General features: G+C 36.2%; 1 protein-coding gene across 1 annotated transcript in view; it reads left to right on the top strand.

Moving 5' to 3' along the window:
• Positions 1 to 11,384: 11,384 nt before the first annotated feature.
• LOC100019224 (pinopsin) overlaps positions 11,385 to 26,810 on the top strand; it is a 334,695-nt gene continuing 319,269 nt past the window's right edge. The window contains exons 1-3 of the mRNA XM_056807670.1: positions 11,385 to 12,065; positions 19,853 to 20,046; positions 24,077 to 24,835. Coding sequence (XP_056663648.1) covers positions 24,484 to 24,835 — 352 coding nt within the window. The 5' untranslated portion in view covers positions 11,385 to 12,065; positions 19,853 to 20,046; positions 24,077 to 24,483. The remainder of the gene's footprint in view (positions 12,066 to 19,852; positions 20,047 to 24,076; positions 24,836 to 26,810) is intronic.

Below are 26,810 nucleotides of genomic sequence, written 5' to 3'. Positions count from 1 at the left end.
AGGTCTGTGGAGTATTTATGGAGGATTAGCACCTCTGGCATGAGCACCCAGCAAGTCCTCTTCAGGGCTGCTTTCTCCTTACATGTCCTCTTTTCACCCAACTCTCACATGTGTCTCCAAGAAGCTATTGCATGTGCAGCAGCCACTCAGGTAAAAACCATGTCAAAGAATGGGCTAATCCAGGTTGAGGATCACTGGCAGACTGGTGAGTGTAGGGAGATAATAGCATCTACCTCATAACCTGAGGGTTAGGAGGCTCAGATGAGATAATATTGTAATAATCATTATAATATGATAACCATATATTATAATAATAATGCATCTAGAACAGAGCCGGTCACATAGCAGATGCTTCATAATTGCTGGTTCCCTTTGTCCTCTCCTCCAGATTCAACCCATTTTTGAAACAAAGAAAAATATTGAGGAAAACATCCTTTAGAATAATTGAATTTGATTATGCACATGCCACATTTTGCTCCAGAAATTCCTGGTTTCTCTGCTGTGTGGAGGGGGGCATGTTTACTTATCTATTTTCCTAGATCATCACTGGATTTTTTTCTTATTACTTGGGGGTGAGATTCCTTTTAGTGAGCTTTTCATTTCAATTGGTGCCCCTTTTCTTATCCACACAACAGTCATGTGGGGCCAATGGGATGCCTCTGACCAAGGCCATTCTTGGTTATCAGGTTATTCCTTCTCTATCTTGGTTATCTTCTGAGGGAGGAGCTGAAGGCGCATTTCTTTTTTAGGTGTATTACATTTTCCTTTAAAACGTTGCAGTCATCGTAGACATTTATCTCCTGATTCTGTTCACTTCACTCTGCTGGTTTAGACAAGGCTTCCCAGATAACCCATACTTTCAGCCAGGGCTATTTTTAAGATAATATAATCTTCTCAGTGGAACTATAATTCAGATCCTAATAAAAGAATTTGCTAATAGTCATTACCTATTTTCAAGTTCTGTTTCTAGGTAGTTATTTATCTCATCTATATTTATATATCTGTGTATATGACCCCCCCCCATTAGCTTGATTGTTCCTTAAAGGTAGGCATCAAACCATAAGTATTAACATTCTCACTTTTAAAATTCTCGATGACATTGAATATAGAGGAAGAATTATCTTTTGGTGCATCCTGCAGGGTTTGTATTAGACAGACTTTAAAAAGCAGGAATGGTACAAATTAATACTTTGAACAAATTGTTGGAGGTTTTGTTTTCTACTTTATAAACACACACATGCGCACACATTTGAGAGGCTGGTAAACTCACAGAGAAAGAAACATTATGCCATTTTAAAGAAGACACATGATTGTATTTTATTTTATTTTTTGGCCCCACATTTTATGAACAACTGGTATAATTAGCTCTAGAGTCATAGAAGAGAAATTGACTGATATCTCAATAATGCTCCAAAGTGGACAGATTTTTAAAGGCAGCAGATATTGCATAAAGACAAATGAGAATTGATATGTTTAATCTTGTGCTGATTATGTTGTAAATGCTGTTAAGATATCATCTATTTTCTGGCTTAGAAAACCATGCAAGTTGTCAAAATGTGTTTCTAAGGCAGTCAGGAGACAGATTGGCTCAGATGGGACCAAGAAATGAGTATTCAGAGGATAACAAAATGCTGTGTGTAAATATAGATATTAGAAATATTATTATACTCAAGAAGGATAAAAGAATGAGGACAAATAGAAATTCTGATTTAAAAAAAGCAAATGGAGAAGGATCTGTGTAAAATTTCCACACCTAGCAATTTTTTCAAGTTAAAAACAATGAATGGAATTTTAATCTAACTAGTACTCATTATGCATTACAGACAGTGCTACAGACACATTTAGAGAACAATCTTCACCCTGTACTCTTGTGGCATCAGCTGGAGTGTATACTGAAAGGTCAAGGCATTCCAGTTGGCAGGGTGAATTCTTGCTGCCATCAATACCAGGAACTATTGAATGAGGCAAGCTATCTATCTATCTGTCTATCTGTCTGTCTGCCTTTCTATCTATCCAATGTATGCTATTTATTCATTTATTTACCCATCTATTTACCTCTTTTTTAATACTTATTAATAAGTATTTTAGTAAATGTAATATAAAATTATTTTATAAATATTTTGATTTATTTATCTACATGTATCTATCCATCTATCTACTGTATATTGATTGTAATGGCTTATAAATTCAATATAATGATTATGTACCCAGGTTTGTATACCTGGAGAACTGATATATTATAAAGATGTCTGTGGATTAAGAAACATTAGAGTTTTAGTAATAAATCACACTGATAGAAGTGTTCTATTTTTCAAGAAAGGGATTGGCAGATCATGTGAACTTGGACAACTATTTAGTCATTTGGGGGACTATGGTTTGGTGGTCTTTAGAAATGACCAATGGGTTGTAAAAAGATCAAATTCATCATTACAGCTACTTGATGGTAGATTGCTAAGATGTGTATCAATCTTTAGTGGTGATGACAGTGTTCATCACTTGAGAAGGTAGATTTAGAGTTGGAAGAAACATGAGAAAATGTCTAGTTTAGCATCCTGTTTTATAGATGAGGAAACAACCTAGGGAGGTCAAGCAATTTGACCAAAGTCATACCTGCTATTCTACCTGGTTTTAACTCTAAGGAACATGATGCCCTTTCCAGATTAAGTTCGTCATCTCCAATCTCAACTTCATATTGCTAACTCAAGTCTGGATTGACATCATTTCCAATAGACTTTTCTTCCCTTCTTATTGGAGGGCTGGAAAATGGAGTGCCAAACTCATCCCTGTGCCTTTCTTTTTTTGAGAACAGAAACTTGACTTGGGCTTCCTTCACTCTGCATCTACTGCTTTGTCTACTTCCAAATCCTTGGCACAAGATATATTGCCTCACATCTTCTCCCCACTCCCCACTTTCCTTCTTTTTGTGTGTTATCCCCTGGATGGTGGGCACTTTCTTTCTCTTTATTAATTATATCCTATCACTTAACACAGAGCCTGGCACAGAGTAGACTCAATAAATATTTATTGGATTGGAAATATCAGAGATGATATTTATATTTATTAGCTCTAACTTCAAATCCATTGCCTTTTCCATTTCACCATATTGCTTTGAGACCTGACTTTTTTCTATGTGAAATTGATATCTCTATAGAGGTGTTATAAAGATATATGAGAAAAATAATGTAACCTATTTGAAGTCTATTCTTTTCTCAGCAATTTTACTGATTCCAGTGGAATCTTTTCATTAAAATTTTTAGGTTGCTTATGTGATATTTTTAAGTTGTCCATGCATTTCTTCCTAGTGTTTTAGAAATATGCCCCCTGGATCTCTTGACTACTGCTTAACCTTGACTTGTTATATTTGGGGTGCTCACATTTTGCTACTTAGCTACCCATACTCTTGTCTCAAGGATAGAAACAGGTGAGATTTTAGATTCAACATTTCATCATCTACAATTTCATCGCACAACATAACATGACACAACATCAACATATCCACATTTCATAGTCATAGGGAAAGAAGAAATACAGTTCCATGAAAAGAGTCCCAAGGGTGGAATGGCAGCTTTGCTATTTTTTATTTTTAAACTCTAGTTTTTTCTGCTTTTCCAAACTCTTTGAAGGGGTGTCCAATTTTCATTGATGAGGAGCATACTAGCTCTTTTAATACTCAGAGGCCTTCTTATTTGTTTAGAAATGAACATAAAGCACCCCAGGGATATTTTGTAATCTCATTCTGCATCTTCAGCCTGTGCCACCCAGTTTACAGCAGCTAAAAACAAAAACCACAATCATGTTAAATGTGTCCTTATATGCTTAGCTTTCACGATCTTCAATAAAACTGCTTAAAAATAATCTCTTTCCATCTGTTCCATCCTATCAGTTGTCTGGTGTCTCGTTTCCTGGATGTGCTTCTTCCACGTTAGGCAAAGCAATCCCATGAGTCCGGTGCCAGCAATGTCTGTGATTTTCCACTACAGTCAACACAGAAGTCCAACCTTCTGCTCTTTCTGATTCCCTAATGGGATAAGAAACTACAGAGGCATATTTGCAGGCAAGAATAGACTGCTGTTTTTCTTTTTGGGTCATTTTAATCTATCAGACTGGTCTGTATTTTGGCATACAAACTATACTTATTCCTCTTCCAGATTCTAAACTGTGGCATACATTGTTTCATCTGTCATGCCAGTGACCTATTGCTTAGGGTTTATGGGTAATCTCTCTTTCTCTCTTTCTCTCTCTCTTTCTCTCTTTCTCTCTCTCTCTTCTTCTCTTTCTCTCTGTCTTTCTTTCTTTTTCTCTTTCTCTCTCTCTTCCTCTCTTTCTCTCTGTCTTTCTTTCTCTTTCTTTCTTTCTTTCTTTCTTTCTTTCTTTCTTTCTTTCTTTCTTTCTTTCTTTCTTTCTTTCTTTCTTTCTTTCTTTCTTTCTTTCTTTCTTTCTTTCTTTCTTTTTCTTTCTTTCTTTCTTTCTTTCTTTCTTTCTTTCTTTCTTTCTTTCTTTCTTTCTTTCTTTCTTTCTTTTTAAGTGACTTGCTCAGGATCACACAGCTAGGAAGTGTCTGATTTGAACCTTGGACCCTCCAGATCTGCCTCTCTTTTCCCTGAGCCCCCTAGCTACCTACAAGCTAAGTCTATTACCTTAGTGATGAATATTTTTATTCTGGCATTAATGATATCTCTCCAAAAAGGGGGTATATGAATACATGAATCCTCAATGACTTTTGGAGATATTTTCCTGACAAAGTATAAAGTTATTTTGATAAGAATAACTCATAAAAAAGATGTAAATTCATTGCTCCACTGATACCATATTGATGTTGGTTGATGAATATGACCAGTTTAGATACCTATATCCTTGGGCTTATCCTTTTTTTTTTTAGGACATAGTGGTAGAGGATGGTTATTTTTTTTTAATATATTTTATTTGATCATTTCCAAGCATTATTCGTTAAAGACATAGATCATTTTCTTTTCCTCCCCCCCACCCCCCCATAGCCGACGCGTAAGTCCACTGGGCATTAGATGTTTTCTTGATTTGAACCCATTGCTTTGTTGATAGTATTTGCATTAGAGTGTTCATTTAGAGTCTATCCTCTGTCATGTCCCCTCAACCTCTGTATTCAGGCAGTTGCTTTTTCTCGGTGTTTCCACTCCCATAGTTTATCCTTTGCTTATGAATGGTGTTTTTTTCTCCTGGATCCCTGCAAGTTGTTCAGGGACATTACACCGCCACTAATGGAGAAGTCCATTACGTTCGATTATACCACAGTGTATTAGTCTCTGTGTACAATGTTCTCCTGGTTCTGCTCCTCTCGCTCTGCATCACTTCCTGGAGGTTGTTCCAGTCTCCATGGAACTTCTCCACTTTATTATTCCTTTTAGCACAATAGTACTCCATCACCAACATATACCACAGTTTGTTCAGCAATTCCCCAATTGATGGGCATCCCCTCGTTTTCCAGTTTTGGGCCACCACAAAGAGCGCAGCTATGAATATTTTTGTACAAGTCTTTGTGTCCATTATCTCTTTGGGGTACAGACCCAGCAGTGCTATGGCTGGGTCAAAGGGTAGATATTCTTTTGTCGCCCTTTGGGCATAGTTCCAAATTGCCCTCCAGAATGGTTGGATCAGTTCACAACTCCACCAGCAATGAATTAATGTCCCTACTTTGCCACATCCCCTCCAGCATTCATTACTTTCCTTTGCTGTTATGTTAGCCAATCTGCTAGGTGTGAGGTGATACCTCAGAGTTGTTTTGATTTGCATCTCTCTTGGGCTTATCCTTTTAAAGGATGTTGGGGGACAGAGAGGGTGAGGGAAGAACTTGACCTAGGATGGTAGAGAGGAGCTTTTTCATCTTGAAGAGAGCCTGAGTGGTTTTTCTTTATATCCAGGCTATCATATGTCTTAAAGGATTGAATGGTCCCTTCATGGAACTATGTATAAGCATCATAGTTACTGGACTAAGTCTCCTGGACCAAGTGCTAGGTTTCATAGACCAAGTAGTAATTGGAGCCAAGGACCAGCAAGGATCAGAGCCACAACATGGAGCAAGCCTGGGACTTGATTTTCAGTAGTAGTGATAGAGTAGTAGTAGTAGTGGTTGTTATAGTGATGGTGGTAGTAGTAGTAGTAGTAGTAGCAGCAGTAGCAGTAGTAATCATAGTAGTAGTGGTAGTGGTAGTAGTGGTAACAGTAGAAGTAGTAGGAGGAGGAGGAGTAATGATAATAATAATTTTATAGCTGACATTTATGGACCATTTTAATGTTTCCTAAGGGCTTTATCAGAATTGTATTGACTCATATGGACTATGTTAATTATTGGGAAGCTAAGTGGCCCAGTGGACAGAGTACCAGGAAGACTTTTCCTGAGTTCAAATCTAGTCTGAAATATTTAAATGTAAGCAAGTTGATTAATCTTGTTTGCCTCAATTCCTCATTTGTAAAAAGAGCTGGATAAGGACATGTCAAACTAGTCCAATATCTTTGCCAAAACTCCCTCAAAAAGACTCATGAAAAGTCAGTCATGTTGGAAAAATGACTAAACAACAACATGTGAATTATATGTATAGCTTGTAATAATACTTATGGATATAATTATTACTTATAACTTTACAGATGAAGAAATGGAAGATTAGAGATTGTTAAATGATTTTGGTATGTACCCATTTGGGTACTGAGTACTGAGAGTTGTGTGAACGGTGCAGTGGCAGGCATAGGAGGAATCAACTGTAAATTCTGATAGCTTCTCCTCTCAGTATCCTCACAAGGTAGTATTATAAATATGAGAGACTGTATAGGACCTTCAAAAGTTTGACTTTCAATATTTTTCATTTTTATTGAACAAAGTTTCATTGAAGTCTTGTTAGTTTGAAAGCATGGATGGAGGGCAAAGGAGTCTTTTCCATTGTTGTGGAGTTCAGGTTAGACCCAGACTAAATTCTAATTTTCCCAGAGAAAACTCTGAGGGATGAGCTGAAGCAATTCTTAATGAGGAGCTTCCAAGACTGAGTCAGTTCCATGTCAATCCCACAGCTTAGGTTCTTAGGTTCTAGACTTGGTTATGCTAAGGCTATATTCCTTTCTGCCTGATCATAAAAATAGACCATGGTTTGACCAATGAGTCAATATGCCATGTCCTTTACGGTCTACACAGCTCATATGGAAACTCATAAGCTCAACTATACTGACCAGTGGTGAGCCACATGAATGACTTGTAGTTAAAGTAACTGATAGATTTTGCCGAGCAGTATTTTCTTCTTGTCTACCCTTACCTTTGTGGCCAGTGCATGTAGGTGCTTAATAAGTTGTGTTTGCCATGTTCACGTGAGTGCATTTTAGAAGCTCTCTCTGCAATGATTTTATCATTATTAATAATAATAACTCAATTTGAAGCTATAGCTCTTTATAATTTGCTAAGGACTTCACATAATTTCATTTGCTTCATACTCTTAACTCTGTGAAATATTAACTTCTTTTTACAGATGAAGAAACAAATGTCTCTTAGAAGTTATATGATGCTACCAAGGATAGGGAATGCTGGAGCCTGCTCCTCCCAGCTCTTGTGGCTCCCTGGAATTGATCGTTCAGTTTTCCTTGTGAGCACATGTAGCTCAAAAATCAGGAAATGCCACAAATCAGGGTTTGATTTGTTGTTTTATTAATTGTCTAGAACCAAGGGAAGGATGGAGAAAAATTTAATGCAGATTAAACGTAAAATAAACTTTAAAAAACCTTTAAAACTTTGTACTTTCTTTTTCAGAGAGCAAGTTATTAAATATTTGTGAGTGTACCCCTTGTTATAGACTTTTAATGTGGTAGAACTTTGGACTTGAACCCAAGTCCTTTTTTCACTATAGCTGACCGTATCCCATTAGATTATGTATAATTGTGCTATTACTCCTATATCTGTAAATGAAATATAGATTTGAAATTTTATGACTTAAAAGGACATATCAATTGACAAATAATTTAAGTAGTGCCTTCTTTCCTTCCTTCTTTCCTTCCTTCCTTCCTTCCTTCTTTCTTTCCTTCCTTCCTTCCTTCCTTCCTTCCTTCCTTCCTTCCTTCCTTCCTTCCTTCCTTCCTTCCTTCCTTCCTTCCTTCCTTCCTTCCTTCCTTCCTTCCTTCCTTCCTTCCTTCCTTCTTTGTAAACCCTTATTTTTGTTTTTAGTATCAATTCTAAGAGAAGAGTGACAAGGGATAGGCAATTAGAGTGAAGTGACTTACCCAGGGTCACATAGTTAGGAAGTATCTGAGGTCAAATTCAAACCAGGTCCTCCCAACTCCAATCCTGGTGCTCTATCCACTGTGCTACCTAACTGTCCTTGTGTCTTGTTTTTATTTCCATTGTGAAGGACAATCATTTAGCTTAAGTAAATTTTTTTATTTTAATGGGAACTGATTAATTAATTCATATTGTTGAGAACAGTCCTGCTGAGAAATTAAACACATTTCACTCAAATGTGAAAATCAAATATATCTCTTTCAGAGGGTAGTAGTAAGATGAACAGATTTCTGTTAAAGTGAAAGGATGATTATAGTTGACATGAAGGGGGTACTAATAAACCTAATATATAGAAAAGATTCTTATTCAGGAAGGGTTGAACAAAATGGTGTCTGACATCCCTTCCAACTCCCTGATTCTATGATTCTGTTGACCTAATCAATATAGACAGGCTGGGCAGATAATTCAGGACCCATGCATAACACAATGTGTTTTTTGATCTTTATTCAATCTGGCAATTGTTATTGATTGAATTATCAAGATGATCATCAAAACACCCCTTCCCATGGTGCTGGCAGGTACCGCAGTCCATCCATGGTATTTACTACAGTGATGCTGATTCTTCCACACACAGAATGTACTATAAGAATTATTCTGTGTTCATTCAGGTGGAAGAAATCCTCCACGCTCACACACAAGGTCTTTGACAAATGACTGTTCAAGAACATTGATTTTATGTTTCACAGCAAAATGCCAAAGGCAAACAGGACTTAAAAGACTTGAATCATTTTTAGTTTGCTTTCTTGCCTTTCTTTGACAAAGGAATCCAGGTGGATGCTGCCACCTAGAGTAAAGGAACATGATGTGTTTCTTTCAGTCTTAGAAAATATTTTTTAGTATAGGTTAGAACAAATAAACAAGGGGAAGGTAGGCTACTCAGTGGATAATTGAACCAGTACTGGAGATGGGAGATCCTGGGTTCAAATTTAGATTCAGAAATCTCCTAACTATGTAATGCTGGGCAAGTCACTTAACACCAGTTGCCAAGTTTTTACTGTTCTTCTGCCTTGGAGCCAATACTTAGTATTGATTCTAAGATGGAAGAAAAATATTAAAAAGCAAAGAGCAAACAAATAAAATCCCAAACCACCTTGCTACTGGTGTGATCTGCAGTAGCCTTGTACTTTCTCTATTAAATTATATATCTCTTTCATTCTTTTTCCTCGGATAGGATTTACCACTCAATATTGAGGCCTATTGGAAAGGATAACCAAAGGGAAAGGAGAATCACTGAACTCAAATTGGTTGTATTAATACTTCTTTCATATGGGTATTAAAGTAGATTTAATTGGTCCAGTCTGATAACTTAGAAAATAAAGTCTACTTAATTAATATAAATGAAAATGGGAATCAAATATTAATTCAAGTCCATGTACTCATCACTTACCTTAATAAATAGTATATATTTTAATTTTTTTCAGAATGTTTTCTATTGGAAAAAAGGGTCAATATTTTAGAACTGTAAGTTCTAGATAAATGTTTACTTGGGGAAAAATAAGTATAATTTGATTGGTTGATCATCATTTACATCTATATAATATTTAAGACAAAAAACACCCCAAAAAAAGGTTTACAAAATTTTTCTTAGAACAACCCTGCAGGTAGATAATATGAGTATTAGTATTTCCATGTTAGAGATGATGAAACAGAAGTTTGGAGAAATTAAGTGATAAACCCATAGTTACATACTTAATTTATTGGCCCTTCCCATTCTCTTTCATTCTCCTTCTCTCTCTCAATATATATATATGCATATATATGTATATGTGTGTATACACACATGGATACACACAAAATACACACATAATATGTGTGTATATATTTCATTGTTGTTCACTCATTTTAGTTGTATCTGGCTCTTTGTGACTTCATTTGGGGTTTCCTTGGCAAAGATATTAGAGTGTTTTTTCTCCCATTTCTTTCTCCAGTTCATTTTATAGAAGAGAAAATTGAGCCAAACTAGGTTAAGTGACATCACCTAGCCATTAAATATCTGAGGCCAGATTTGAACTCAGGAAGATGAGTCTTCCTGACTAGGCTGACCTTTATCTACTGCACCACCTAGTTACCTCTATGGGCATATTCTCTCTCTCTGTCTCTCTGTCTCTCTCTCTCTCTCTCTCTGTCTCTGTCTCTATCTCTGTCTCCCTCTCTCTCCCCATTCTCTCTCCCTCTTTTCTCTAGTGATATTCATGGACAGTAGGGTACATGATCTGAATTTACCAATTCTTTGGTATGGGGAGCTTATAGTATGAAAGCTTAGTTACAGCAGTGCAGAATGGTAAATTTTTTATCTTGTGTTTTATCCAATACAAAAAATTGATCAAATGAGTAAACATATGCAAAACACTTTGAATACCTTACATCACCATATAAATGCTAGCCATCATTATTAGCCATTACATAGACACATTCATGCACAATTAAATGAGATACATGATGACAGTCTTGGAGAGTTGCTTAGAGCATAGATCTCAAATTCTCAGGGTAACACTCCTGAAACAGAAATAGGAAATCAAAATACATATCAAAATACATAAAACACAATAGAACATAGATTACATTATTTTGTGGTTTTCAAATTCAATATGTGGTCAACAGGGATCCTTATATCAAGTTTAGTGTTCCTGTTTCTATTTCAGTTTGACACCACCAGTTTTAGACATTAAAACGTTCAGAGAAAGATAGATGGCTCAGTGGATAGAGAATTATGCCTGGAGATATGATTAGTCCTTGGTTCAAATCTAGTCTTACATAGCTGTGTAACCCTGGACAAGTCATTTCATCCCAATTTCCTAGCTTTTACTGCTCTTCTGCTCAGGAACAGATACTTAGTATTAATTCTAAGATAGAAGATAAAGGTTTAAAAAAAAGAGAAGTTTAGTGACTTTCCCATGGCAACACAGTTTATGTCAACAGCAAGAATTTAACATAGGTCTTCCTGACTACAAAGCCAATCCTTCATCCCATTATTTCACCCTCCTTCCCTATATTGATTGTATAAATAACAAAAGAAAATATTGATAGTGTCAGATTGATAAATATCAGCAATGAAAAATTTTGATTACTTAGAAAAGTTGCTCATATATAAAGTTACTTTTAGTTTATTATTAAATATTTGTTTTGGGGATTTATACACACATTTGAATATATACATGTACATATATGTAGGTATAGATACACATACACACATTTAAATGTAGACAAATACTGTATATGTATGTTTATATAAAGAGAGCCCAGAGAGAGAGGCAGAGTGAGAGATATCAGTGATGCAATGTGTTTGTGGGTGAAGGGGTATACATAAAAAAAGAAAATTTGCATAGTCATTGGGTAATAACTATTAATCAATTAATAAGAAGTTATTAAGCATATACTATGTGTCAGGCACTGTCCTAGGTGCTGACGATTCAAAGATACTTACATTCTAGCAATTGGGATTGTTTCTTGAGCACTTATTAGGTGTAGGTGTAAAGCATCTTTGAACATCCATAATACTATATAGGTCTTTTTTTACCATTTATATTTGATCTAGAAATTTAATTATTTGTGGACTTGTCTTGTTTTTTTTATCTATCTGAAAGGCCCACCTGCTGAAGAAGAACAAGGTGCAGTAAAGTAAAAGGAAGCAGGGCCTTCAGAGGACAAGACTATCACTACTAACTGGCAACAGAAGGAAAACTGAAGCAGACCAATAGGAAGATGATGGATGGGAGTAAACATGAGCAAGACAGTCACTGATCATTATTGAGATGGCAGCAGGAAGACATTACTGAAGGTAAACAGATAGAGGAATCATTTTGAAGAACACTCTGAGAAGTGAAGCAATACTTGATCATCTTGATTAAAACATTATTGAGGGAAGAAAGAAAACTATAGGTTTCTGGGGGAGATGACTTATTAGAAGGTAGTCTTGCTTATTATGGAATCAGATGGAAAACCTACCTGTTTCTATTAACTCTTTACAAATTCTTAGTTACAAATTTCTTTAAAGTATTTTTTCTCCTCAACTCTTTCTCTTTCTCCTTCCTCTTATCCTAGCCTATAAAACATGAAGAAATGCAACACTCATAACAAGTAAGCATTGTCAGACAAAACAAAATATCTTATTCTGCATATCAGTCCATCACTTGTCATGAAATGGGCAGCATTCTTAACTACTTGTTCCCGGGAACTATAGTTAATCATTTTATTGATTAGAGTTTTTCAGAATGCTTCATTTCCATTAAATTATAAATAAAACTGTTATTTGAATTTTGTGAGTATAAGTTATGTGTGTATAAGTAGATTCCCCTCCCAAGAAATTTTCAATGTCTAATCACACAACATTTTGGGAGACGTTCATTATTATGGTGAAGGCTTTGACTTGAAATTGATATTGAATAGCAGAAGACCTTAGCACATAAGCAATGGGGCTTGGACCACTGTAGCATGACTAGAGTAGAAAGAGGAACTAAGATGGCACAGGAGCAGCTGGGAGAATTGTGGCAATGGCAGCTATTGTAGTAGCAACAGTGATAGTTTCCCCTCCAATACCCATAGAGACAAGAAGAGAAGACATTGTGAGTTGTTAGGGAGGCAAAGTCTTCTCAAGTATGGTAGCTGGTATGTATGGCTGAAATTCCATTTAGGTTTCAGATACATTGTGGGGACTATGGGGGAACAAATTTTTCTCTTTTGGATTCCATTCTATCTTCTATTTGCTTGTTCATTGGTAGACACATCAGGTCAAGCTGTTTTCTTTACATCGACTTTTATGTTTTCTCTTTATAAAAGTTGGTGAACCACAATGCATATTAATGTGTACATATCTGCTGAGAGGCAGCTATGACTCAGTGGTCATAGTACTGGGCTTGGAGTCTAGAAGATCTGAGTTCAAATCTAGACTCAGACACTTTTATTGCTAGACAAAAGTATTCAATGAATCCAATGGAGAGGGAAACAGTAAACCACTTCAGCATCCTTGCCAAAAAATGGCCCATGGGGTTATGAAGAGTTTGGACAGGTCTGAACAGTATAAAAATATAGCTTGTCCAAAAGAAAGCATAAATAAGCAGTTTAACTTCAAAAGCTGCCTAATCAGAAATGTAAACTCTTCATAATAGACACCTGCAGTTTCAAATATAATAATTTTTCCTGTACTACTTTGTATATTATGTATATAGAAATGATCACTTTATTTAGATTTAGTGATGATCAAATTCAACATAAAATTAAAAAGAAGAAAAAGAAGACATATATACCTTTATTTGTGGTAACAGTGGAGAGGGAGGGTGTTTGAATGACTCAGAAAAGGCACTAGCTAGTTTATTAGACTGTAAATGTGTTTAATAAATGACTCAATAACTCTCCAGACAAGAAGAAGCTTAAAACATGAACTTGATTAGTCATTTTGATCTCTCCTAGAAGAAAGAGTTAGTCGTAATCTAAGTGTGGTTTACTAAGAGAGCCCAATCTGAAGTTATGCTTTCACCTCTCCCAGCTTGACCCAAGTAAAAGTAAAGGTACCAGGAGGGAGTAGAAAAACCTGCCTAGTCAGAAAGATCTGTAAAGACTTTGACCCTCTCCCTTTCCCCAGAGGTAGCAGGGAATGAGGAGCAAGTTGTCAGCTAGTCCTTCTTAAACTGACACTTGATGATTACATTTGAAAAGGAAGGCATTGGCTATCATGGGGATTGGCAGATACTAAAGTCCTTAGATAATTTGGATAGGTCAATGAGCTGTAGGAGTAAGATATCTCCACAATTCTCTTAGGATCTTCCTTTCAGGAGAGAGAATATTACATAATTATTACATATGGAAAATGTCCTAATAATTGTTGTTCAGTTTTTTTCAATTATGACCAACTGTCCATGACCCTATTTGGGATTTAAAAAATATCCCTTACTTTCTGTCTTAGAATCAATATTGTGTATTGGTTCCAAGGCAGAAAAGCAGTAAGGGTTAGGCAGTGGGGGTAAAGTGACTTGCCCAGGGTCACACAGCTAGGAAGTACCTGAGGCCACATTTGAACTTAAGACTTCCTGTCTCTAGGTCTGGCTCTCAATCCACTAAGTCACCCAGCTGCCCACTTGGGATTTTCTTGATGGATAGATATATTGGAGTTATTTGCCTTTTCCTTCTCAAGATCATTTTAGTGATGAAGAAACGGAAGAAAATAAGGTTAAATGACTTGCCCAGGGTGACATAGGTAGTAAGTATCTGGAGTGAGTTAAAATAACTGAGAATCTGCATAATTAGAAAAAATAAATTAAAGGGTTTTATGTAGACTAGTATCATATTGCATATAATAATGTTTCTTTCTCTTTGGTTTCTCTTGTACATGAGGAAGAAAAATATACAGTAAAGTCACTGGAAAGGCAAAGTAGAGCTGAAATAAACTTCCCATCATTAGTTGGGAGAAAATACAAAAATTATATTTTTTTCCAATAGGGAGCTTAATATGACTCACTCCAAGACAAAAAATGAAGCAGAAGTTTTGAATTATGTGGGACTGTACCAACCTTGGGTCCAAACAGATACCTTTTTTTTTTTTTTAATTTTATAGTATTTTATTTGGTCATTTCCATGCATTATTCATTAAAGACAAAGATAATTTTCTTTTCCTCCCTCCCACCCCCTGTAGCCGACCCATGATTCCACTGGGTATCACATGTGTTCTTGATTCGAACCCATTGCCATGTTGTTAGTATTTGCATTAGAGTGTTCGTTTAGAGTCTCTCCTCTGTCATGTCCCCTCAGCCATTGTAGTCAGGCAGTTGCTTTTCCTCGGTGTTTCTACTCCCTCAGTTTGTCCTCTGCTTATGGATAGTGTTTTTTTCTCCTGGATCCCTGCAGATTGTTCAGGGACATTACACTGCCACTAATGGAGAAGTCCATTACGTTCGATTATACCACAGTGTGTTTGTCTCTGTGTACAATGTTCTCCTGGTTCTGCTCCTCTCGCTCTGCATCACTTCCTGGAGGTTGTTCCAGTCTCCATGGAATTCCTCCACTTTATTATTCCTTTTAGCACAATAGTATTCCATCACCAACATATACCACAATTTGCTCAGCCATTCCCCAATTGATGGGCATCCCCTCGTTTTCCAGTTTTGGGCCACCCCAAAGAGCGCAGCTATGAATATTTTTGTACAAGTCTTTTTGTCCATTATCTCTTTGGGGTACAGACCCAGCAGTGCTATGGCTGGATCAAAGGGTAGACATTCTTTTATCGCCCTTTGGGCATAGTTCCAAATTGCCCTCCAGAATGGCTGGATCAGTTCACAACTCCACCAGCAATGAATTAATGTCCCTACTTTGCCACATCCCCTCCAGCATTCATTCCTTTCCATAACTGTCATGTTAGCCAATCTGCTAGGTATGAGGTGATACCTCAGAGCCAAACAGATACCTTGAAAGAATGAGGGATAAGAGGTATGAGTGATATTGTAATCAGGCTCTGTGCTATTATTAGAGATTCAGTTGAATTGGTAATGGTAAAAACCAGCTAGAAAAAACACAAATTTTTCCTAGTTATTTATTTACCTTAATCTAATCCAATGTGTGGTTGTGTAGTATAGTAGGAAGATCACTTGTTTGGTTTAGATTCAGATGGACTTAAGTTCAACTCTTGTGATTGCCTTTTTTTTTGATAAGTCATTTAACTTCTCTGAGACTCAGTTTTTTAATCAGCAAAAAAGAAAAACAAAAATAAAACCTGTTCTCCCTCTGTACAGAAATATTTGCTAAACTCAAATGAGAATCACATATTAATATATGTGACTGCTAAATAAACTATAATGTGCTATGTTATTATGATTGTGATTTTATTTATGTGGATATTCATTTATTAATGAATATCATGATACAGTGATATCAATGTTTTATTCTTTGTAATATTTGTTGATGATTTTACATAATCTTCCATGGAATATCCAAGAAACATATTGAAGTCCTTCTCATTCTTTTAATATATTTGTTGAAACCAGCTCATTATTAAGTCTCTGTGTAGGTATCTTTGTTTTTGTATCCCTGGAGTCCAGTGCAATGCCTGACACATAGTTGGTGCCTAATAAATACAATTTGATGAAATTGATTAAGTATAAGCAAGGATGAGATATAATGAGATAGAGCTTGGAGGCATGTTTGAAATCTTGTGTTCATGAAAATTAACATTTGCTTATGAAAAATGAATAATTATCCTTGCAACTCTTCACCCCTGCATTCCTTCCACCATATATCAAAGAGTGACTTGTGAAAAGCAATAGGACCTACCAACTTAGACATAAGCCATGGTCCACTTGGTAACAAGAATAATCTGAATTATTTTTCAAGACTAGTTCATGACTAAGAGTGGTCCTTATTTTGATTAACTCTAGCACAGTTTTCTATAGTTTTACTGGGTCAAGCACCAAGGGTGCTCAGAAACATTCATTGGATTGAACAGAATTTCAAGGAAACAGAAGTAACTGGTTGAACAAGAAACCCTTCCAGCTGCAAGTCGGCTTGTGGTTTTATTTTCTTGAGCCTCTCTAGCATGTATGAAGGAAAAGCTTTCTATTCGTTCACAAACAATGGTATAAATGTATTTTTTTTTTCAATTGAGCTTGTGGCATATACATCCTTTATATATAGCTGTGGCAAAGACATCCTTTCACAAACTTCTATAATAACTTTGTCACTGTTTTAATGCCTTAATTTCCTTAAGGCTCTATACATTTCCATGTAACATTGACGGAAGTTGTTACTAGTTAAAACACTAAAATAGTTTGTGTAAAATAAATTTGAACCTTCATATATCAGATAATTTTACAGTCTGTGATGGAAGACTCCCAGTGAAATCTAACAGCTGGAAAATGAAGCTGTTATTTTTTGGGGTTACCTATACATATTTCAGTGCTTCAGAAGATCTATGATTTGGTTGGGCTAGATACTCTGTCAAGTGACATAGAATATGTTCATGTCATAGTGGATGACTGTTGGAAAAAAGAATCATCTTTTGGCGACCAGCTTTCTGGTGATGAGGCTCTCTGAACTATATTAGGCTGGTCCATCATCAACCAGGCTGATTGTCAGCCTATACTTGAAACCTTCCCACAAATAGTCTTTGAGAAGCCAGACTCAACTGCTTATGACTTTCTATGGTATTTCGTCTCTAAATAAAAGAAACAAGTGCTTCTGACACTTATTTTGTGACCCTGGGCAAGTCATTTAATTCTGTTTGCCTCATTTTTCTCATCTATAAATTGAGCTGGAGAAGGAAATGGTAAATCCCTCATATCTTTGCTAAGAAAACCACAAATAGGTCACAAAGCCAGACACAACTGAAAAATAATTAAAAACATCAACAATAATAAACAAAAAGCAAATTCTATTAGCATTACATATTGGTGAAAGTTGTTCATTTGTTAAAGTATGCTTTTAGGGTAATCTATGACAACATATTAATTAACCATAAAATTTTACCCTTGTGTTTCAAGTTAGCTTTTGAATATTCAGTCTAAAGATTTGTGTAACAAAAAATTGGCTTCCAATTCATTCTTTTTATTTTTATATTCTTCCCAGCTCATCTCTCCATCTCTCTCTCTTTATATCTCTTTGTTTTTCTCTTGTATTTAATTCTACACTTGTTTTTAGTCAATTTGGGCTTCATTTTCCTTATTTATTAAATGAGGTGAAAGGTTGGATGGGCAATGTCTGATTTGTAATTTCAAATTACATGACATAATTTTTACAGACATTCTTGATTTCTAGTCTACTAGTGTTTCCTCCACACCATATTTACTCTTTGCTTTAACCTCTTCCCTGGCATATGTGTGTTTGCTTGGGGCTGGGATTACTTTGCTATTCACTACAGATTTCCTTCCCAGTGCTATATTGAAAATAAGGTAGATATTCTAGTTACATTCTTAAAAAATTGTTGTTCAGTTCTTTTTTCATCCAAGGTCCTATAGTTGGGTGAAAAGGCTGTTAGAAAGGAACAGAAAAAGAAACAGTCACTATAATTGTCATAATGCTCTAATTATTTTTATTTCACAGTCATTCTTATATTTGGAGTTCAGATCTTTGCATGTGATATGGAAATATATGCAAATAACACGTAAATCAGCAAGCTCTGAATTTAGTACTTTAAAACATGCACACAGACATGCATCCCTCTAGGACAATGACATGGATTGTTGCCTATTTCATGTTCCATTGCAAGCATCATAAAATAGCTTCTAATCGACTGAGACCAAATTTTATGGGAATTCAAATAGAAATATCCTGATTTTCTATTACACTTGAGAACTTAGACCTGTATAAATGCCTAATCCTATACTGGTAAAAGTGTCTGGGGTTCTTCTATTTTAGAAGAAGAAAAGAGCATCTTTTGTAGAAATAGGTCTTTCTTTTTTGAGATAGAAAGGGGTCCATAAATCATTAAGAAACCTCATAAGAGTAATATCACCTCTCAGTGAAGTCAGCCTCTCCATGGAAGCCACCCTTTCAGTGAGGAAATGCCTTTTTAGGAGTTAAATACAGAGAATTTGGCTTAGAATGTCATTTCTCCCTGTTATCATCTGTGTGACACTTGGTAAGTCACTTAACCTCTGCCTTGCACACTTTAGGTGCTTTCAGGGGGCCTATAGATTTGAGCCTTGCTAGGCTCAAGTTTCTTTTTCTGTAAAATGGTGCTGGGAAATTGGACTGACTCCTAAGGTGCTTTCCAGCTCTCACTCTTGTGAATCATACTGCACTGAAAGTGGCCTCCTCCCTTCAGGGCAGATAATTTCTCTGTACTTTTAAATTGACCACCTTCTCTCAAACTCCTGAGCTCTCCTTTTCTGTTTAACTTGCAGGAAGAAATTGCAGGGGTTCTGAAGCTGGGGTCGGTAAATTACTTTTATACTTCATTACTCTATCAATGCAATTGGCTTTATTCATTCATAATCTTGTATCTCTTTTTTAGAAGGAGTCCATAGGCTTTATCAGACTCCAAAGGCGTCCAAGACATGAATTCACAGGCATCCACACTCTCCTTCCCCCCTGCTCCCCAAACGCCTAAAAACTCCTGACTTCAAGGGCAGCTGGGCAGGGAAGAAGTGTATCAGCTTCCCTACAAAAGGAGAGAAGAAACCCGCGGCCTTTTCACTTGGCCCTCCTTCACAGGGCTCTGAAATGGGCAGTTGCTGGACAGCGCTTCATGGACCAGGAGGGAGGGCGGCAGAACACTGATTTGGAGGGTTTGGTGATAGTGGCTGGAGAGAAGCCAATTCTACTGTGGGATGGAGTCACCTCCTACCCAGGGTTCCAAACACTACTAGAGGTGGAGGTGAAGTACACCTGGGCTTGCAAACTGGAGCTGAGAAGGAAGCGAAGGGGGAGGCTAATTAAGCTGACGCTGGGGGCAAATAGAAAAAGTGCAGCGGGTCAGATCGCTTTCAACCCTCAAAGCTTGGAGCAGGCTGCAGAGAGGATCCTGTAGAGCAAGGAACAAGGCGGGAGGGGACAGAACACCGCGCTATTTCGTCACAGACTACTTGCCGGACTATTCTGTGCTAATCTCCACTTTGGTGCTTTGTCTTCTCCATTCCATTTCAGGAAAGTGGAAGTGAGGAAAGAATAAAACCGTGAAGGCTACCTTTCTTTTAATTTTGATGACCAACCGGAACACATAGAGGATAGGAGGAGAGTTGAATTAACAACCTGGAGTTAAGAGCTTGAAAAGGACGCCCACATCAGCTTGCAAAGTAGCCTGGGATCAGAAGGCAGAAAGGTTTGCAAACACTAGAAAAGTAAGTACTTTTGACCTAATGAAGAATGGGCAAAAAACAAACAAACATACAAACAATCCAACCTGTAGGGAGTCTCTCTGTCTCTCTGTCCCCCCCTCCCACTTCCTGCACATGTGAAAGAAAGAGATGGAGGGAGACAGAAAGATAAGCAGGGACAGAGACAGACCGACAGAGGAGAAAAAGTGTGTGACAGAGGGAGAGCCAAAGAAACAGACAGGCACACTGAGTGAATGAGAGAGAGGGAGAGGGAGAAGGAGAGGGAGAGGGAGAGAGAGAGAGAGAGAGAGAGACAGACAGACAGACAGACAGACAGAGACAGAGAGAGAGGCAGAGACAGAGAGACAGAGACAGAGACAAAGACAGACAGGCAGACAGAGAAATAGACAGAGACAGAGATGAAGGAAGAGACAGACACAGAGAGTTGGAAAAAGAAGAAAAACAGAGAAAAGAGGATAAAGGGAAAGAGAGAGAGACAGGGAGACAGAGACATATACTTTGTATTTGCTGCTTGCCCTATACAGGTTTTTTGTCTCATTTGCTACATGTTATGTTCTTTCAAAGTGTAATTACTAGTTGCAAGCATGGAATGAAATCTAGTGGATTGGAAGCTTGAAAAATACAAGTCCTGTGCTATAAGGCACACATACTAGATTACTCTTCAAAGATGGAACTTTGGGCCTCTGAAAAAATGTTTACATTCAAGATAGTTCTGGATTTTATTTCTGAGTGAACACTTCTGTGTTTTTCTTAAATTTCTAGGACATCAGGAAATACAGTCATGGTGGAAGAGAAAAAGAAGTGTCTTCATTAAAAACAAATAGTATTTTACTATGTTAATTTTACAGTCAGGCCAAGAAGTAGTTCTGATTTGTGAATTAGTTTAACTAACTGAACTGGAGCTTTACAGAGTACTAAATTCAACAGAGGTAGAAAAGAATCCAGTCAAAGCCTAGATGTGTACTCAGTGATTCTAAATATCTTTCAAAAGGCTGCTTTTCACAAGAGCTTTATTACACAGGATTCTTCTATTTATTTAATAAGGTTTGAAAAAGTGATGCTAGTTTGTTCAATAGTAAAAATATTTAAAATTGAAAATTCAGAATTAAAATTTTAATTAAAATTACAACAATGCAAAAGAATTATTTTGAACATTTGAATATTTATGTAATGAAGAGTTACATGTCAATGTTTAATCTATGACAAATTATTTCTCAGGAGTGTAAAACTGGAAAATATTGATATATGTATGAATGTATATCTTTAATAAACACATACACATATCTTTTAAATTTACATTGATTATATACACTACAACTTTAAATTTACATTGATTCCATACATTACAATTGATACTAAAAGTATCAGTTGCTATAAAGGAAACATTAATTTTAGGCAATAGCTTCAGTATCAATAGCTTGCTATTCAAACTTTCCTTACTAGACAAAATAATAAAAGTCCAATGTTTTTTATTTTTCAAAAGCAGTGATAGAAAGAATATGAGAGGGACCAGCTTGGTGGCTCAGGGGATCAAACACTAGGTCTAGATATGGGAAGTCTTAAGTTCAAATCTGCCCTCAGATATTTGCTAGTTGTGTGACCCTGGGCAAGTCACTTAACCTTCATTGCCTAGCCCTTGCTGTTCTTTTGCATTGGAACAAAGATACAGTATTGATTCTAAGACAGAAGGCAAGGTTTGTTTTTTTAAGCATATATTAAATTTAACATAGGAAAAACAAAAACCTCCCTGTTTAAGTCCTTTTGGTAATTTCTTTTTTCTTTATATTTTTAAATGTTTAGTGACGGGGGCAGCTACGTAGCACAGAAGATAAAGTGCCAGTCCTGGAATCAGGAGGACCTGGGTTCAAATCTAACCTCAAGCACTTCCTAGTTGTGTGGCAAGTCACTTACCCTCCATTACCTAATCCTTACTATTCTTCTGCTTAGAGACCAATACACAGTTAACTAATCCTTACTATTCTTTTGCTTAGAGACCAATACACAGGATTGATTCTCAGAGAGAAGGCAAATGTTAAAAGAAAGAAAGAATATAACAATGTTAAAAACTTTTTCTTTTTCATTTCCATCACATCTGCAAATGTGTGGGATTAATGAATTTTGATTTTGATCCCCAAGTATATAAGGGCTGGGAGGAAGCATCTGCTAAAGCACTGCATCCTTGAGGGAACCCTCAGTGAACAGGGAGAAAAAAAATATAGCTCAGTTCCTTGATATAATAATATAATAATATCTTACATTTATATGATATTTTATAGGTTCATTAGTACTTTGTTCATAGTAACACCCTAAAAAGTCAGTAGAAGTATTCCCTATTTTACAAATGAAGGCACTAATGTTTAGGGGAAGAAAGTGATTTATTTAAATTCTAACAGACAGCAGTATCTAGAAGAAGCAGGACATGTATACAGCTCTTTTGACTAATACAATCAATAGAGTGCTGAATTTGGAATCAAAGGTCCACTACCTCTTTTACTTGAGTCAAATCCAATGTCCTGGGACTCACTTTACAATAAAATCTGTAAAAGGAGGTTGGACTAGATGATCTCTAAAGTCTCTTTCAATTCTATATGTATGATCCTATGACACCAAGATTATTGCAATGATGAGCTCAGTAGCCATTTATTGAACAAATAAGAAAGCAGCAAATGGAAAAGAGGATTAGTGAGAAATCTAAGTAAGTAGATAATCCGTCAAATAATGTCTATGAAAATTCTAGAAAGAAGGAGACTTCTCAGCCACATTTATAGCAACATGGCATTAGAGTAGAAATTGAGACCTGAACTATGCTTGGGGTCTTGATATTAATTCGCTATGTGAAAACTGTGTTCCTTCTCTGGACCTCAGTTTCCTCATCTGTAAAATGAGAAAATTGAATCAGATGATCTTTAAGGCCCCTGTTCTGTGGGTCAGTGCTCCTTATCTGATTCATGTAGCTTCCATTTCCCTGCATGATTATGGCTGATATACCCTTTCAGGCTACCATTGAAACCAAGTACTTTTGATTATGAATAAAGTTTTAAAAAAAAAGAAAAATCTTTTATCCTGTTCTCAGAAATGCTTGTGGATCTATTGCTCTCATATTGACTTACTGATTAATACTTAAAGTAAAAGAGTGAAGAGTTTTACTTTTTTGTGTGGCAACCAAAAGATTTGGAAATATTTTTTTTCCTGTATTTCTCTTCTTCATCTGGTGTTCAGAATGAATTACAATTTGATGACAGCAATTTCAACATAATTGAATACTGACAACTTATTTGTATAGCCCTTTAAGGTTAGGATTGTCAAGAACCTTCCTGACAAAACAATCTTGTAATATGGAATAAATATTATTATTCTTATCTGACATAAAACAGGCAGGGAGCTTTTTGAATTTTCCATGCCTTGGTTACACACAAATGAGGACAATGCCTCTCTGAGAATTTAAACTTCTATTTTTTAAAAACTTTACCTTTTGTCTTAGAATCAGTCCTGTGTTCCAAGGTAGAAAACAGTAAGGAGTAGGCAAAATCTAGATAGTATTTTATAAATGTCAGAGGTAAGATCTGAATCCAAGGTTCTCAGCTTCAAGTGAAGGACTCTTCCTACAATATCATCCAGGTTCTCAATGTTTATATACTTTTCTTTCTTTATTAAAAAAAAAAACAACACTCTTACCGTCCATCTTAGAATCAATATTGTACATTGGTTCCAAGGCAGACAAGAAGTAAGGACTAGACAATAGGGATTAAGTGACTTACCCAAGGTCACACAACTAGGAAGTATATGAAACCAGCTTTTAACTCAAGACCTCCCATCTTTAGCCTGGCTCTCAATCCACTGAGCCCCCTAGTTGTCCCCATGTTTGTATCCTTTTAAAAATGTGTATACATGCTTATACATGAATGTTGTAGCAAATGTCAAGAATTCTGAAAAATCTTATATGTTTTATTTCCTGTTTGAAATGCCCTGTCATAGTGTGAAATGGAACATTTTAACTTTCCTCTTCTCTTCTCTTCTTCCTTTATCTCTTCAGGATACTTTGCCATGAGGAAATGATTTTGGACGTTGCCATTGTAATAGTGTTCCACTGAGAAACTCTCTAACCTAAGGAAAGAAACTTCATAAGGAAGCATTTGAAAATTTATCCTTTTGTTTGTCTCCAGATTGCTTAATTGCAAATATAAACATGGTTTCTAACAAGTCAAGATAAAAAGCAGGCTTCTTTCAGATTGCTCCTAAAACCAGGTTCTGCTGATTACAAAGGTTAAAAAAAAAGAGCTTTAATCCTGTTCATAGAACTTTTTGTGATCCTATTGCTTTCAGACTGACTTGTTGACTAATGCTTAAAGTAGAAGTGGAAGGCTTAACAAATCATTTTTGGTGGAAATTGAAGGATTTGGAAATAGTGTTTTTCTTTTCTGAATTTCTACCCTTCATCTGATGTCCAGAATGAGTAACAATCTGACAACAAACTTGAGCTTGGAGGCTCTGCTGAGTGCCTCAGAAGATAAGCAAAGAAATGGGCTTTCTAGAACTGGTCACACCATCGTGGCAGTCTTCCTTGGTATAATCCTTATCTTTGGTTCCATCAGTAACTTCATTGTGCTCGTCCTCTTCTGCAAGTTTAAAGTGCTTAGAAATCCTGTGAATATGCTTCTGCTGAACATTAGCATCAGTGATATGCTGGTCTGCCTTTCAGGCACCACACTGAGTTTTGCATCCAGCATCCAAGGCAGGTGGATTGGCGGGAAGCATGGATGTAGGTGGTATGGCTTTGCCAACTCTTGCTTTGGTAAGAAGCCCAAATATCTAACATGTCTTGGCAGTCAATAGCAGGGTCATGGACCCTTTTCTTGAATGTGATTAAAAGTCTGATAGTCCTTGTGTGAATATTCACACAATATGGTAAATCAAAAGCTTCTGACTTTTTGGGGTGTTTTTCAGATTCCTAACCATTATTTATAATACTGTATCTCCCTTTCTTTGAACCACAGAAGTAAAGATGAATCTGATAAAATGCATGACACAGAGGACTTGCATTATGTCTCATTATATTTGCTGTGTATAGTTATTGATTTTGATTGTCACTTAGAATGGTTGAATAATGAAGTGGTAAAGACAGACTGATTGATTACTGGTTATATTCTTTGGGAACAAGATTTCTCAAACATAGCTCATTGTAATAGACAGTTATTTGGTTAGTTATAGTTTTCTCTGAGTATATAAAAAATTACTTGACATCTCTGAGAGAATTTAGCACCTAAAAAGCTATATTCCTAACAGTTTGATCTACTTGGTTGCAATACTAATTTATACCTGGAAATAGAATTAATAGGCACCTAGGGGGTGTAGTAGATAGAGTGCAGGGCCTGAAGTCAGGAAGACCTGATTCAAATATAGCCTTATTACTTGTGTAAGCCTAAGCAAATCATTTAACCCAGATTGCCTCAGTTCCTTATTTGTAAAATGATTTGGAGAAGGAAATGGCAAACCATTCCAGTGTTTTTGCCAAGAAATCTCCAAAAAGGGGTCATGAAGAGTTGGGCATGGCTGAAAATAACTAAACAATAAGAAAAAAAGAGTTTATGAGCCCGAATTAGCGAAGAAACAGTATAGCAGAATAGATCGCCATTCCTAGAGTCAGGAATTCTAGAGCTTAAAAGACCTTACTCTGATAGGCAATGGCTCTGTGACCTTGGACAAATGACAGGAAAATCTATAAGATTATCAATTGTAGAGCAGATGCACATTTCCCCTGATACAGTGACTTTGCTCACTAGAATTTCTCAATTTCAATGACATTACAGCAGATCCTGCAAAAAAAAAAAAAACTGTACCCTCGATCCAGAAAGAACTTCAGGAATCATTTATTCTGAACCCTTCATTTTACAGATGAGAAAACTAAATTCCAGGGAGGTGACTTGCCCAGGATCAGATAAATGCATTAAGAAGTACCTTTTTTTGTAACATAATTGCACTTGTTTGTGAGATACTAGAAAGCAAAATAGACTATCTAAAGTATTATATTTTTTAAAAAATTATTTGATTTTTAAATTACATGTAGAAACAATTTTTGACAATTGTTTTCTGATATTCTGGAATTCTGGATTCAGATTTTCTCCTTCCCTCCTTTTCCCCTCCTTCCAAGGCACTAAATAGTCTGATATAAGTTATGCCAATATTTTCATGTAATACATTTTTCCATATTGCTCATGTCCTGATAGAAGGCACATATCACACATACAATAAACAATTCAGGAAGAAAATGAAGTGGAAGACGGCATGCTTTGATCTGCAACAAATTCCAACAGTTCTTTTCTTCAATCTTCTTAATAAGCAAACTAGGTATTTTGATATGTTGCTATTGGTATATTGATTCAGCTTTCTGCACAAACTTTTGTGGTTAATCCTTTTTCCCCCCAAAGGTTTGGATAAAAGCTTTTGCTTTGGGAGAAAAAGTGCTAGGCATGTGGCTAGAACAGCTTTTGGTCAAACAAAATGTGGTTGTGATTGTTAAGTCATTAAAGTCATGTCTGACAGTATTTTTTTTTGGCAAAAATATTAGAATGGTTAACAATTTCTTTCTTCATCTCATTTTAAAGATGAGGAAACTGAGACAAATAGGATTAAATGACTTATCTAGGATCTTACAACTAGCAAAGATCTGAGGCCAGATTTGAACTTAGATCTTCCTGACTCCCCATTCAGCACTCTAGCCACTGCACCACATAGCTTCTCTAAAATAATCATCTAAAGAAATGTAATCT

The sequence above is a fragment of the Monodelphis domestica genome, chromosome 8 (assembly GCF_027887165.1).
Source record: "Monodelphis domestica isolate mMonDom1 chromosome 8, mMonDom1.pri, whole genome shotgun sequence".
Lineage (NCBI taxonomy): Eukaryota > Metazoa > Chordata > Mammalia > Didelphimorphia > Didelphidae > Monodelphis > Monodelphis domestica.
This window is presented reverse-complemented; position numbering and strand designations above follow the sequence as displayed.